A 14,035-nucleotide genomic window follows, 5' to 3' on the forward strand; every position below is an offset into this window, starting at 1 on the left:
CTCAGTCTCCTCTTCCCCAGAGTGTGAGGTTAGGGTTGTTTGCAGCAACAGTGAAGCCAGGTGATCTCAGCAGCAATGATGAACTCCATATTGTGTCTGTTCAGGTCAAGCGCTGATCACTGATGTCCTTTAACTTCCCCGTGGAAAGGAGGCCACAGTGACTTTGTAGTTTCATTTTGGTTTTGTCCAACAAGCATGCGTTTTTATAACATGAAGTGTTATAAAAGCATTTGTTGCTTACAGAGGTGTATTAACTTACCAGAATCTCACTGTCTCTTAAATACAATTTGCTTTTAGTTTAGGGAAGGAAAAAAAAAACTTTCAAGTTCTACCAGTTTTGTAGAATACTTAAAAGGGTTTTAGTATATTCATGCAAAATGGAAGCCCTGTCATAAGGCAGTATCTGATTTCATTTGGTCCAGAGATATGTACAGCATAGTTGATCACGACTCATTTCTTCCCTTGAAAACAATTTTACCCATTAATTTTCAATTTCTGTTCTTGTGGCACAAATCCAAAATGCTCCTGGATGGATGATTTTCTTCTGTTTAGCAGAATTTGTTATGCTTCAGTAAAGCTTTTGCGCTTTCTGATTCCTCTCCTGATCTGTTTCGAGGCCTTTCTGCCACAGGAATGTTGCAGCTCAAATTTTCACTTGCATAGTTAAAGGAATTTTTACACAGGGAATATGGGTAGTGGTGGTGGGGGAAAAGGTCCTTCCAGAATTTGTAGACCACTGTCACTCTGCCTGATGGAAGGCTTATGGAAAACCCGTTAAAGTGGATGAGAGCTTTGACTCTCAGAACTCAAATTATCAGATGAAATGTTTTGACGGGAGCTCTGGCCAAGATATATTTGGCATGCGCCTAACATCTGGGAAAGGTAGGCTTATCTACCTAAGATGCTAGTGGTTCTTGTACGTCCACTTGCTAGATTACATTAAATACATTCCTGATATTATTTTTATTCAGACAAGCAATTACTGGGGGAGCTGCAGAGAGTATGAGAATTAGGGTGAGAGATTGGGGGATAATCCATCTTGTTGTGGCTGGAATTTTGGCCCATTTAGTCACATCTGGGATGTGGGTGGGGTGGTCTGTGCAAGGCTTGAATTGGTAATGGTCTGTCAAAAAGAGGGGTAAAGGTAGGGCTAGCCAGCAAGCCTGTGGGAGGAGATGTCCACAAGACAGATTTTCGTACTAAGATGTGGTCCACGCTGGGAACAAAAGATTGAGAATCCTTCCCATAGAGCCTGGCTCAGCAGAATTGGAGGCAGCAGGGAGAGGAAATGGTGCTGCTCCAGAGCACAGTGATCCAACTGTGTGAAATCAGTGTGGCTGCTATTAAAATGCCATCTTCCTCTCCTTTCCCCTTTCCTTCCTCCCTTCCTCCCCCTCTGCTGTCAGCCTGACTGAGGAAAAGTCGAATAACGTACGACTGTGTTCCTTGGCATCACAACTGCAATTTCCCTTTAGGGGCTTCAAACTTGAGAATGGGAGGTTTTAAATCTTGCTGATTCGTGCTATTCCAGCGAGCATATGTGTGAGGAGAAAGAACAATGCCAGTTCCAAACAGAAATCACAAGTGAGAAATCATTGCTGCTAAATCAGGTGTTGCAGAGGCCAGGGGAAAAATTGGATGCAAATAAAAGTAGGAAATTACTTTATTTAGAGCTGGGAAGGTTAATGAGAATTAATTCGAAAGTGCTTTCTGTGTATTGAGCCCCTAAGGATTCGAGCAAAGTTAGAGGGATTTATTTACTGATTATCCAGACTACACAACTGGCAATAAGATTAAGTGAGGAATTTTGGAACATGCTGACATTTCTTATTTGCATCATTTACTATGGACATCGTTTGTCGGTACTGCACTGAGTTTGTGGTGAACCAGGGCTTAGTCTAGCCCAGCAAAGACGGATCTGGTACTTCTCACCGCTCGAGCGACGTGGGGGTGAAAACAGTTTAACGTCCTCTTTTGCGTCTCAGAGGGGAAATATCAAGTTTGTCTAGGTGCTTATCAGAGGAGAATTTCAGAGTATTTTCCTAGACATCATTTATTATGGAAACGAGTGCAGTTGTAGGTGACACATTGCATTAGATCAACTTAAAATAAAAGACAGGGCTGCAATTTATAGGGCCCCTGCACTGGATGCTGTACAGAGTTCCCCCACTACAAGGCCTCTTCCGACACCGTCCCTCTACCATGCACACAGATACACACACTGCTCTTCTCCTCCTCCATTCACATTTGTTTGAACCACACTGATAAGTACTGAAAAGTTACCATTGCAGCTGGAAGAAATGGAGGACCATGGAACACGAGTTCAGTACAGGATCTGGGAAAAAACCAGAATTGTGGCTTTCATTCTTTATTCTGTGTGCCTGCCTCTAAAAAGATCACACTTTGTGAAAAGCACGCAACTCTTCTGTATTGTACACATAGACGCATGGAGTCCTAAGCTATGATTTAACCATGTAATTTCAGGCAGTGTGTCTTCCATGATTTACCTTCATCAAACTACAGTCTATGCACTGAGCACTTACTTACCCCATTTTAATCCCCTAAAGTAAGACAGTTTCTTGTCCCTAAACAAATCCTCCAGCCAAGGCTGGTGCATTGTTGCTGGAATAAGGAAAAATTTGTCAGTGACCCTCCCTTGCAAGGTTACTGCTGAGTAAAAATCCTCAATAGTGATCAATTCTGCCAGCATTTCCTAGAATGATCTTTTAAGAGTAGTTTGTTAAGGAGCTAAATAAGAGATGAATGGGAAAGTGTCAGTCTTAGTGATGACTCTTAATACTTCTCTGATCACCATCATGGGTGGTTAATTCTCCTGCTTTCTGTTTGCATCATCTTTGGTAGAAGCTGCAAAACTTGTATTTGCCTTCCTCCTTAGGGGAACTGCATGCCACAGCCAGGAGCTCAAATCCTTTAATCCCCAGATGTCCGGATGATGTCTCCACCCATTGATTACCTCCTTTCACAGCAAAGGATCCTGTTCCCTTTACAATTAACGTCCACTGCTGGATCGGGCTGTTGTCTCTGGAAATGTTTCTCATGCACTTGGTAACGAATGCAGAATAAATTTCAGACTGAACATCTTCTGGGCTAATCATCATACTTGGAGTCTTTATCATCATTATGTGAATTCCTGGGTAACTCATCACTATTTGAGAATTCCTAAGATCCACTGGGCTCTTTCTATGCTAAAATAATGGCAAATATTATGCCAATATTATCTTATATCAGAGGGTTTTTTCCTAATGTGTTCCTATAAATATAGGGCACTTCTTGTGTTGTTATGACAAGGAAATTCTTTGACTGAAAACTTTTCAAATTCCAAAGTAGTATTTGTTTTATAAACAAAGGTGCTGTTTCCCTTATGCCAGCCTTTTTCTGCTTTTGCTTGTCCAGCAGTCTGTTCTGAAAGGCATGAAGCAGCTGTTGGCCCCGAGTCAAAACTTGCAGCGCAGGGAAGGTTATGTAAAAGTTCTTTGTGTGAGAGATGTGCATGGCAGCAAATGGTGAAACTGGAGTACGGACCCTTTGAGGGGAGATGGCTATTCACAGTAATGTTTTATTCTTTACTTACTTTTTTGCATAGAAAGATAGGAAAAGTAGAAGATATTGTGATTTATTTTCGTTTGTATTTTCAGAAACACCCTTTCTTGTGGCAGTATTGTTGGCTTATAATTTCATTCTGCTTTGCACCCAGTATCACCCACTGGACGGAAGGGCTGCAGGAGGGTTGTCTTGTCCTTTCCTCTGCCTCAAGGCAAGGTCTCTGTACCCGGTCCGGTTCTGAGGGATGGTGGTCTGATTTCTGGCGGAGACTCTTCAACTCTCTTAGTCCATCTACTTTGGTGCTTTGCTGTTCTTACCATATAACACTTCCCAAATATTTGTTGACACCCTTTCCTTTCCACAAAGACACTCACTTCTCCCCTTCCACGAGTGGTTTCTTTTGAGTTTATCGGTCCCAGTTGATGTTAACTTTTCCTTGCAGGTGGTATTTTACAGAGCCCTGAACATCATCTTCAATGATTTCCTCTGAACGCTTTCAAAATGCACCACAAATTTCTGTTAGTGTGATAGCGAGAATTGGATGCACAATTCTTGTACTGATTTCATAACAACAAGACATTGTTGACTAATACTCTGTTTATATTGCACTGTAGACACAGCTCCTTGTGTGCTGAACTCCTTAAGTGGTTGTTCTCATGCCGTATGTTTATGATTGATTTATTTCTGCCCAAGTCAAATATTTCTATTTATAATTCATTTCATCTAGGTTTTTAAACTGTTTCTCCAGATCATTGTAAATTCTGGTCCTGTCATCTAACGTATTCATATCCATTTCCAGCATCCTCTCATCTGTAGATGTAGCATGCACATGCTATGATCCATCGTCCTCAGCATTAAGGCATTAATTAGCACGTTAAAAAATACAGCCCATATGAAAGTCCCCTTGACAGAGTTTTCCAGTTTGAACAGTGAGCCATTGACAGCTTTTTTTGTGGAAATGAGCGTTCAACCTGTAAGCGCAGGGAGAGCACTCTTCCATTAATGAAAATGTCACTTGAGATTCTGTCAAAAAGCTTGACTCGAGTCTGTAATATGTGGCATCTGATGTTAACGCCTTACCCATGAGATGTGAATCCCTGCTCTAAAAGGAGATTGGGTTGATTTGGCTTGATTAGTTGTCAACCTGGTGCGAACTGGAAGAAAAACATAACTCCAAAGGTGTCAGAGTTGTGGTAACTCATCGTTCCTTTCTGTCTCATAGTTCCAAATCAGCTTCTTGAGTGAAGAAGGCAGGGAGGGAGCCTAACATAGGTTTTGAATGTTTGGGATGGTTCAAGCTCTGAAAATATCTGGGGAGCAGTGTGTGGGCTCAGCAGAAGGTTTTAGCTGATGGTCTGTGCTATACAATGTCTGTAACCGCTAAGAAGAATCTAAGTAAGTAGACAATTGTTTAAGCTAATCCAGAGAGTTAAATACTTTTGAATCTAATTGAGGTAAGCTAGATCTTTTTTCTGCATGCATATGGAGGGATGGAGATGGTGTGTGCAAGGGAAAGAGGATCATAACCTTTGCTTAGAACAGTTCGAGGCTGCTGCTGAAAGCCTAGTAGCTGAGAGGGGATGTTTGTGGGTGGCTCAGTAAAGGCAGTACAGCAGTACAAAGTCAGGAGATGTTGAAAGCATGGAAGAGAGTGGCAAAGTCACCCTCTGCGAGGGAAAAGGACAGCTTCCAATCTACCCGGGAAATGTTCTTTTTCTGCTGCTTGCTTTGTTGTAAATACACAAAAGTAATGTATTGTCATTTACTTGTGGTTCCTTCCAGTAAGAAAACCTCACTGTGTGAAGCCGTCATGTGGTTTCAGCAGTCCTCTGGCAAAAAGCACGCCATGTACAGCTGAGAGTGTATTAGCTAAATTATACAGACAGCACCAAACTGCAATGAAGACAGGATATCAAGAATCATTTGCAAAGATTTAGGAAAAGATAGGGGACTTTAGGACAACTGCAGTGTGCTGAGTGTTGGTGCATTAAAACCAAACATTTTTGGACAGGAACAGATTAAAAAAAAAAAGATTATATATTCAGCAGCTGTGAATTAAAATATAAATACAGTCTGAGGGAATAATTCATTTTCAGGTGGTCGTTGTTGTGAACTTGCAGCTGTAAATGAAAGATAGGAATGCAGCTTTTAAATGACTTGTTTCTCACTGTAGCCACCGACCTGTTTCGTAGCATACAGAGCATTGCTGTGCTGCTGTTTTGACTTTTACCCCTTCGTCCGTCACCTTCCAGTCTACTTCCTCTCAGTCATTTTTAATAGAATGCCTTTTTGATTACAGAAGTTGATTTTTTTTCTGATTACAGAGTTGATACTCTGCTCTAATGAAAACGCTAGACAAATGCTCCTTCTTGGAACTGACATCAGGAATGTTATACAAGACATTCTTAAATATGCTGGCAGCTGCCCTGAATGTAATGAAATCATGGAAATTAGAAGTATTGCGCTCCCTGTGTGGCCAGCACAGGACTGTTTGTAGTATGTTACCAGTTTTGCTGTGAATTTCAAAAGGAATCGCTTTTCCTGAATTTTTCTGTGGACATTCTTCAACATGCTTTTTATTCCCACAATCAGGAAAATTATCCTGATATTCTGAGGTACCACTCCTTTTTTTTTTTTGATTGCACATAATTCCTCATGCCTATATCCCTTTGTACCACACTAAATCATTTCTCTTACAGCAGAGAGCTGGCAGTCTTCAGAAAATTGTTAACTTCTCTGGTAGAAGTGCATATGAAGGGTGAAACCCTATTCCCCCTGCAGCCAGCAGTAAAATTCCCACAAACTTAACTGGTTTGGATTTCACATGCAGTTTTTAGTCTTTTCTGGTGTGACACTTTAGTTAATCCTTAATATGTTCTTAATACAGAGGTGTTGAAATGCAGATAGAAGAGCAGCAGTGTTGCATTTTTGTGTCCAACAGCACCTTTCCGTGCAAGGACTGCAAAGCAGCCTGTGAAGGACAGGTGAGACCTGCTGTGGAGCACAAGGACTGGATGTTATTTTCGTTCTCTACCATGCAGAGAAACTAGAAGGGAAGGACCGTATCACAATGCGTACGTGTATATAAATGAAAGGATCATGAATGTATACAAATGAAAGGACTTCCAAGTTACCTTCTTTTAATCCGTGTTTTTATGCCCTTCTCTGTAGCTTTGGTGTATTTTCATCAGATATTCTGAATTTGAGTTTTCCAAGATGAATCTAATTTGCTTTACCTCGCCTTTAGCACTAGAGTCTTCCACAGTTTCTTTGTGGGAGACTTATAAATGCTCCTAAAGTAACTGCAGTTATGTTCATTTGAAGTAATAATATTCCATTCCTGACAACAATTAATGGCAGCAGTAGGCAAGAGTCAACTGAATGAAAACTTGGGCCAGATTCACAGGCTGCCCCTTAGCACTTGCTATTGGAACTAGCAAGTCTGGGCTCTGCTTTGAGCAGCACTGAAAGGGGGCTGTGGCTGCCTTGGCTTCTCCTAAAGAAGGGGCAGAGCCAGTTCCCAGCTTCTTCACTCTCTATTTCTGTTCAGCATGAATGTTCTGTTCAAGAGCAGTCAGAGAGACGTGTTCTAGTTTGGGTTTGTTCATTACAATAGACTTGCAAAAGGCATTTTAGAATGCAGAGAGGCAGGGACTTGAGTGGGTTGCATTGAAGCAAGGGTCACTGTGATGCTCAGTGAGAAAAACAGCTGTTTTGAAAGGATGAGATGGAGCTGGGATAGGACACCTAAATCACTTCTCTCTTGCTGTGATGCCCAGCTTTACCTGGCAACCTCACTGTCAGAGATGCTGCTGTTGGCACAACGAAGAGACGGCCGACAAAAGAGAGCAAGAGAGCTCTTATAGGTGTACTGTAGAGCACAGAAATCTGTCAGAAGCAGATTTCCATGTGTGTGATGCGATGCAAAGAAGATGGTTTCTGGCATGAAAAGCCTTCTGTTGAGACATCAAATCATTAGGAATACTATGGCCAGAAGCTTTCATAATAAATTACCGTAAAGTCATGAAAGATTGATCTTTTTTTTTATTTCAGAGAAAATAAATCAACAGCGTGAAGTCGGCTCTATTACAGTTTCAAACAAGAGACGGACTCCTGAAGTACTATGCGCTTTCTGTAAATATCACCTATGAGCCCGTATATAAAAGGTTAAATGTTTGCAGGCTATTACACTTTGCCTTGAAGATCAGAGACAAATTACTATTGTTACTTTACATTCTCTTGATGAGGATAATGATAAACATCTGTCACTTAGCTGCTTCGCCAGCTAAGAATCTTACTGCAATCTGTAATTTAAATAGTGAAGAATAAAAAAAAAAGAAGACAAAGAAATATATGGAAAAAATGTATTTTCTATAGGTAGTGAAGAAGTAAAGAGAAGGAATATAAGTCAAATGCAGGAGAACTGGGAAAGGGGCATTTTGGTCTGCAATTACTTGGCTAAAATATTTGGGTATAGGATAGATGTATGATTTTCCATTTATTTGGTATTTCACGGGGAAAATTAGAACTCGTTTCTTTTCAAGCATGGAGGCTGAGGAAAATAATCTGCACGCTGTGACTTTTTGGCATATGCGATTTATTAACAAAATGATTAAGGTTTATAGGGTAGTGTGCCTACTCGTGTTACAGAACTGAAAACACGATTTTCATCAAGAGCTCTTTCAGTGTCCTCCACGGTCCCAAGATTTTTAGGAAGCACTGCTAATTATTTCTGAAGTCCATAGGTTAGCTGGGTTTACAGTAATTCATCTGTAATTAAAAACAATCTGAACTTTTGAAACTTCTTCTACAAACATTTAGTTTTGTTTCTAAATGATACATTGGATCTTATTTCTTAACCAAACTAACTTAACAAATCACAACCATCCTTGTTTCATTTAGACTGGACCAATCAAGCCGTATTTTACAAGCAGTAAATACGCAGTGGTCTGTCTGCTAATGCCGCACAAGCAGAAGCCAGCCCTTCATTAAGAGATGAAACTGGGTGTCTCTTTGTGGCTCAGCAGGAATGCATTTCAAGCAAGGAGAAGCCTCTTTGGTGCCTTGGTTGCATATCTAGTTGTAGTGGTCTTTCACTAATGAGTTAGCTACCTATTTCAGCAGCTCGGGCAATCTGTAAAGCACCAGCGCTGTGCAAATTTCAGGCGAATGCTGTATTGTACATGGAGTTGTGCTGAGGGTCTGCCTGTTCTTGTTATTGGGTTGTTCCTGTTGTGCGAGGAAGTTCTGTTTCTTCGTGTTATGCTTATAGGTACCAGCAGAGCAGGTTTAGATTTTACAGTTCATACTAATAAGGCTCTGGTGGTAATTTTCAGGGAGTATTATATGTCTGAGCTTGGGGAAAGGACATTGTTCTTTGTACTTTCCAGGCTGAAATTCCATTCTTTTGGCATGTTTGAGCCTCAGAAAGCTGTTTGATTTTTGCCAAAAGGTTACTCTTCTTTTTTTAGATTTTCATCTATTTTTACAGGCCAGACTGAGGCAAAGTAGTTACCTTTTAGCTTCCAGTGTAAGTCCTTGGTATTTTCTTTAATTACATCAGCTGTTTACATACAAAGAAGTTTTTTTCTGTCCAATGAAAAGGAGTCCTGCAATATATAACCCAGCCTATGTTATGCTGAGCCTTGAGCACTGGAACCAATAACGCTTTAGCTGTTATCCTTCATAAATCCTTTATTTATATAGGTGCTGTTCACATCTAACAGGTTTGAGGCTGAGCCGCAGAATTTATCACAATGGAGTCAGTCTTAAATAACAGGGATGTGTTTTACCCATAGCAGGGTAAAATTCAAAATGCTTTCTTGCATGGGTCGAGCTGAGTGAAACTCAGTGGTGAAAGATTTCATAACAAGTGTTGCAGGAAGTGATCAGAGATAATTTCTTGGGGTTTCGTTTACCACTATGTGCCTTTGTCTGAAAACTTTCTTTAAGACCAGTTAGAAATTTGTGTGGAAATATATAATGTACTTTGTGAAAAGGGTCTTGCATCTCATATTGCATTAACCTCTAAAAGCCCAGATTTCATATTAAATGCTATAATATTAAACAGGCCGGTACTTCATATTTAACCTCCAGACATTTTGTACGAGTTACTTTGCTGGATCACCACAGTGTGAGTCCAGGGGGTTTCCCAATATATTTCCAGTTTACTGCAGTCTGAAATACTTGACTTTTCTGTTTTTCTTCTGTGTAGACTGAAAATGATGAGAATGGCCAAGCAGACAATTTTTCAATGGACCCTCAGCTGGAGAGACAGGTGGAGACAATTCGAAATCTTGTGGACTCCTACATGTCTATTATCAACAAATGTATCCGAGATTTGATACCAAAAACAATCATGCATCTTATGATCAACAATGTAAGTAACAGCCAGAGTTCTAAATAATTTTAATATCTGTCAAATCTCTTGTGATTATGCAAACACATCTCCTAAGCAGCAGCAACAACAGCACAAAGCTAAAGAGAAGAACATGCTTCCATAAATGTGACACTTATAGACAAAATATTCCAATTTTCTGGATTTGTAGGGAGTTCTGCGGCCTTCTGAAGTCTGGTACATTACCTTGAGTGATCACTCCAAAATGCTAAAGATTGAATTAATTTATATCTCAATCAGAATATAAGTTATTGTTTTTTCTGTCTTGCTTTTGCTATCACCGGAAAAGGGCTGGGAGATCCATCTGAGCAGTTTGTGTGAGCAGCAGAGCAGAGTTGTGCTTCCTTGATTTTCAGTCTGTGGCTGCTTGTCATGGTTTCTTAAAACAGTTCTTATTTTATTTGGATTTCTTTATATTTTCAGGTTACCATTTTCAAGGAGTAAATCTCAAAGCCTTGGACACTGTTGTTTAGATAAGCAGATGTGGTGGTTTGATTTATTGTGTGTGTCTTTCTTAGATCTGAAGATTATTTGGTTAAAGACATGCTTTGAGATATCATTGCTTTTCCACTGCGCTAATATCTCAGCCTCTGCTTCTTGGCAGAGTTTGAAATGGACCTTCTTGAAAACTGAGCTTAGTTTTAGTGCCACTGCTGCCATATAAATAAAAAATGGAAAGCACAGCTCCTGTTAGCTGTGGGCAGCACCTTTTCTCTGAGATCATCACACCAATCAGTTGTAAAATACAATATGCTGTAAGGCAAATCTGTTTAGAAAGCAGCATTTACTTTTTACTTAGAGCCACCTCTCGGCTTAGTCTGATGGATTTCATTAGTCCTGTGGAATTTGTGTTATACTTGAGAGCTAGGTGGTTGAACAGGAAATTTCAGTGGGATTTCCTGGTACATATAATCCGAGCAGAGTTTTTGCATGAGGTGAGAGATATTCCTTTAACTTCTTTGGGTTTAGGGTAGTCAGGCTCCAAATAACATTGTAGTTTTGCGTGAGGTTTTACAAAGAGCATTGGAACAATGGCACTGCCCCTTTTTTTCCCTAAAATCAGCCATGCTCTCGAGTTTGTAGGGTGAGCACGTTCCCTCTGCTCTTTCCAGATCGCAGCAAGCAACTTGCTGCTTCAACTTAGCACAAGTTCAGTGCCTTTAGAAAGGGCTGTTGTCTAACTCTCATTTCATAAACTGCAGAGTTCGGTGAGCAATTCCTTTTGAAAGTTTACATTAAATTTTCTGCCACTCACCTCCTCATATGGAATAGTTTAAAGGTCTCTGAAGTGGGTTCTTTACTCAAAAGTAGAATAATTTTAACGTTTTGTACTTTTAATCTCATCAGCTGTGGCACTGTTAAAGTCTGCCTCGCTGGCTGACGTGGCACACAGAAAAAACATGCTTACAACTTCATCTGCCTTTCAGCTGACCTCATAGTCCGTAGCTGTCTTTGGGCTTGCTGGTGAGCTATGACCTACACCTCAATCCAAGAACTGAAATTTGTGGCAAAGAATCAAAATGTTTTAAAGGACTGTGAAGAGTAAGACTAGAAACATTAATGCACTTGTTTTGGGGCAGCATAGGCAGTAAAGTACCATATTAAAACCCATCGCTAAAATATAGATTTTTAAAAATCAGCTCTTTTAAAAAGAGAAAGAAGTGCTTGAATTAAGAGTGCTGAGCCACACCGAAAGGTTGTGCAAAGACCTGGAAAGCAGTGGAGCTGTGATAGAAGGTGGGTGCTGTTCAGCAGTATGTATGTGTTCCTTGGAGTCTTCAGAAGTCCAGCTAATCCACCAGGAGTTAAGAAAACACCCTCTCTCCCCCTTAATGGCATATTCTGTACTTTCTGCTGCCCCATCGTGTTGCCTCCAAAACTCTGGAAACAAATCGATCCAAGGAGTTTGTTTCCATGACAATTATAACCTCCCAAGTCCTAGAGATTCCTTTCCACTTTGTGGGCCTGAAAATGAGCACTTACAATTCAAGGGAAGTATCAAGTTCAAACTCGGTGTACAGAAAATAATTGGATGCTGTCCCTAAGCATATTTTGAGGCCTAAGCCTAGATTGTTGTATTCCAAATACATCCCTTATTCTTCCCTTAGGGTGGATGTTGATTACCTTAACAGAAAATGCATTTACCACACAGAACTGCATTGAGTTACCATTAGCAATTCAAACGCGCACAAGGAAACCATACATTTCAGAATTTGCATTTCATGGTGGATGGGTATCGCGGATTATCCAAGAGGGATGGTATTAGAGCAATGCTGATATTAATCTCAGCTGAGTAGGCAAGCTCCAAAGTACTTGTTACTACCAGACGTAAGGTTAAGGAATGGATTGTGTTTGCATCTGAGGCAGCGACGTACGTTGTAGTCTGCCCACTGATGAATGAAGTTGCAACCTCTCTTACCCCACTTTGGAGCTACAGGGCAGGCTTTGTGGCACTAGTGTTTCGGATGCTTGCTATGGTTCAGCTTTGACTGCAGGCCTGTTGTCGGTGAAAGAAAATGTTTTAAACCATTCCTGTGAGTCTTTCTGGTTTCTAGAAAGGAGCAGAGGCATGAGTAAGTGTGATTTTCCCTTCCTTTTCCAAGCTGGAGAAAGTGACTATTGCGGAAGATCTTCTTCTGTCCAGTACAGTCCATCTGTTTGCAGACGGAAGGAGGTTGATCCAAGAACTGTCCTTAGCACAGCAGTCTTCCCCTTCCAGAAGGGTTCAAGGAGTTACTTTGGTCTCATATTAGTGGCAGACAGGGATCTGTCATGATAATTGTCACAGGCTGATTTTTTTCAAACAGATATTTGTGGTTTAACAATGCTTTTACAATCAGTTCTGGCCTTAATCTAATTTTAGGACTTTTTTTTTTTTTTTTTGAAGTGATGCCATTAAAATGCTCATTTCATCGAGTAGAATGTGATGCTGTTTGACTATGATATCTGTTTTTAATGTGGAGTTTCTGGTGATCATGAGGAAAGTAGTGTACTCTGGCTCTTGATCAGTACCATCTACTGGAAAACAGCATGAGACTCATGGAAAATTTTTGCAGGCTTTGCTAAGAATTTGTGCATCTCCTGTCATACGTGAATGGGAAACGACAGTCAAGCCCAGGCAATATGGCTTTGTTTCCCTGTGAGGTCTGTCCTGGCCTTCTTCTCCTGCTAGGTGACCACAGAGTGTCCTATGCCCATGTAGTTCGACTGCTCTCTTTGACCTCATCTTAACGCAAACTTTGCCTTAGTTTGGCTGTCAGGAAAGTTGCTGAACTAGCACAAACACACATGCAAACAGAGCTCAGGTTTATGTAATCAGAATCTTGGGAATGTATTATCATTAGTATCTCCAGCTCAAAAAAGCTTTATAGAGCAGAAAGACAGATGAGGAATAGATCAGAACAGCAACGCAAGTCTCAAGTGCAAGGATTTAGTAGGTCAGCAGTTGGTCTGCTTACCATAGTCTTATTTAATCAGAGTACCTCTAGCTTTTTATCTCTCCTAATGTGGCCCAGGTTTCCATAACCAGGGCAGGCATAGCAGGAAATCAATATGGTAAATTAGATTACTCGGAGACTTCTCCCTTCAATTTGAATGTGTGTGGATGGGATATTTAGAATCTGACAAAGTTGTTGGAGATGAAAGACACTCTGTTCAGTAGGGTAAATTGTTGCTAAGAAAATAATTGACAGAGACGCTATAAAGCCTGAAAATTCCCACTCCCAGGGGAATTTAGTGTTTGATGCTATTGCACATGGCTGCCATTTACTTCTCAGCTCTTTAGAACTGGACCACAATGCCAGCTGATTCCTGCGAGCTGTTGGGAAGCCTGTTGGAAACAAACTTAAACATAGGTGTCACTTTAGAGACAGAGACCACTGTTCACTCCATGTCCTGTGTGCCAAAGACAGACACCAAAAAAAGGCCACAGTGCACTGTGGAGCGACCGCACAAAACCATCTTATCCTTGCATGGGAATTGTTCTCTCAGAACAGGGCTCTGTAATTGCGTTGAGCCCATCTGTGTGCAGGCAGCTGCTGAAAGGTCCAGTCCATCCTTTTCCAGCTGCTCTGC

At 40.8% G+C, this 14,035-nt stretch overlaps 1 protein-coding gene across 9 annotated transcripts in view; it reads left to right on the forward strand.

The window, feature by feature from the left end:
• The window catches only part of DNM3 (dynamin 3), a 180,348-nt gene that overhangs the window by 145,487 nt on the left and 20,826 nt on the right, over positions 1-14,035 (forward strand). For all 9 annotated transcript variants that reach the window (XR_008450894.1, XM_054072462.1, XM_054072457.1 and 6 more), the window contains one exon: positions 9,779-9,943. Coding sequence is in view for 8 of the 9 variants with exons in the window: in XM_054072462.1 (XP_053928437.1) it covers positions 9,779-9,943 (165 nt within the window). In the remaining variant the exon portion in view is untranslated. The remainder of the gene's footprint in view (positions 1-9,778; positions 9,944-14,035) is intronic.

The sequence above is a fragment of the Cuculus canorus genome, chromosome 8, assembly GCF_017976375.1.
Source record: "Cuculus canorus isolate bCucCan1 chromosome 8, bCucCan1.pri, whole genome shotgun sequence".
In the NCBI taxonomy this organism is placed as follows: Eukaryota; Metazoa; Chordata; class Aves; order Cuculiformes; family Cuculidae; genus Cuculus; species Cuculus canorus.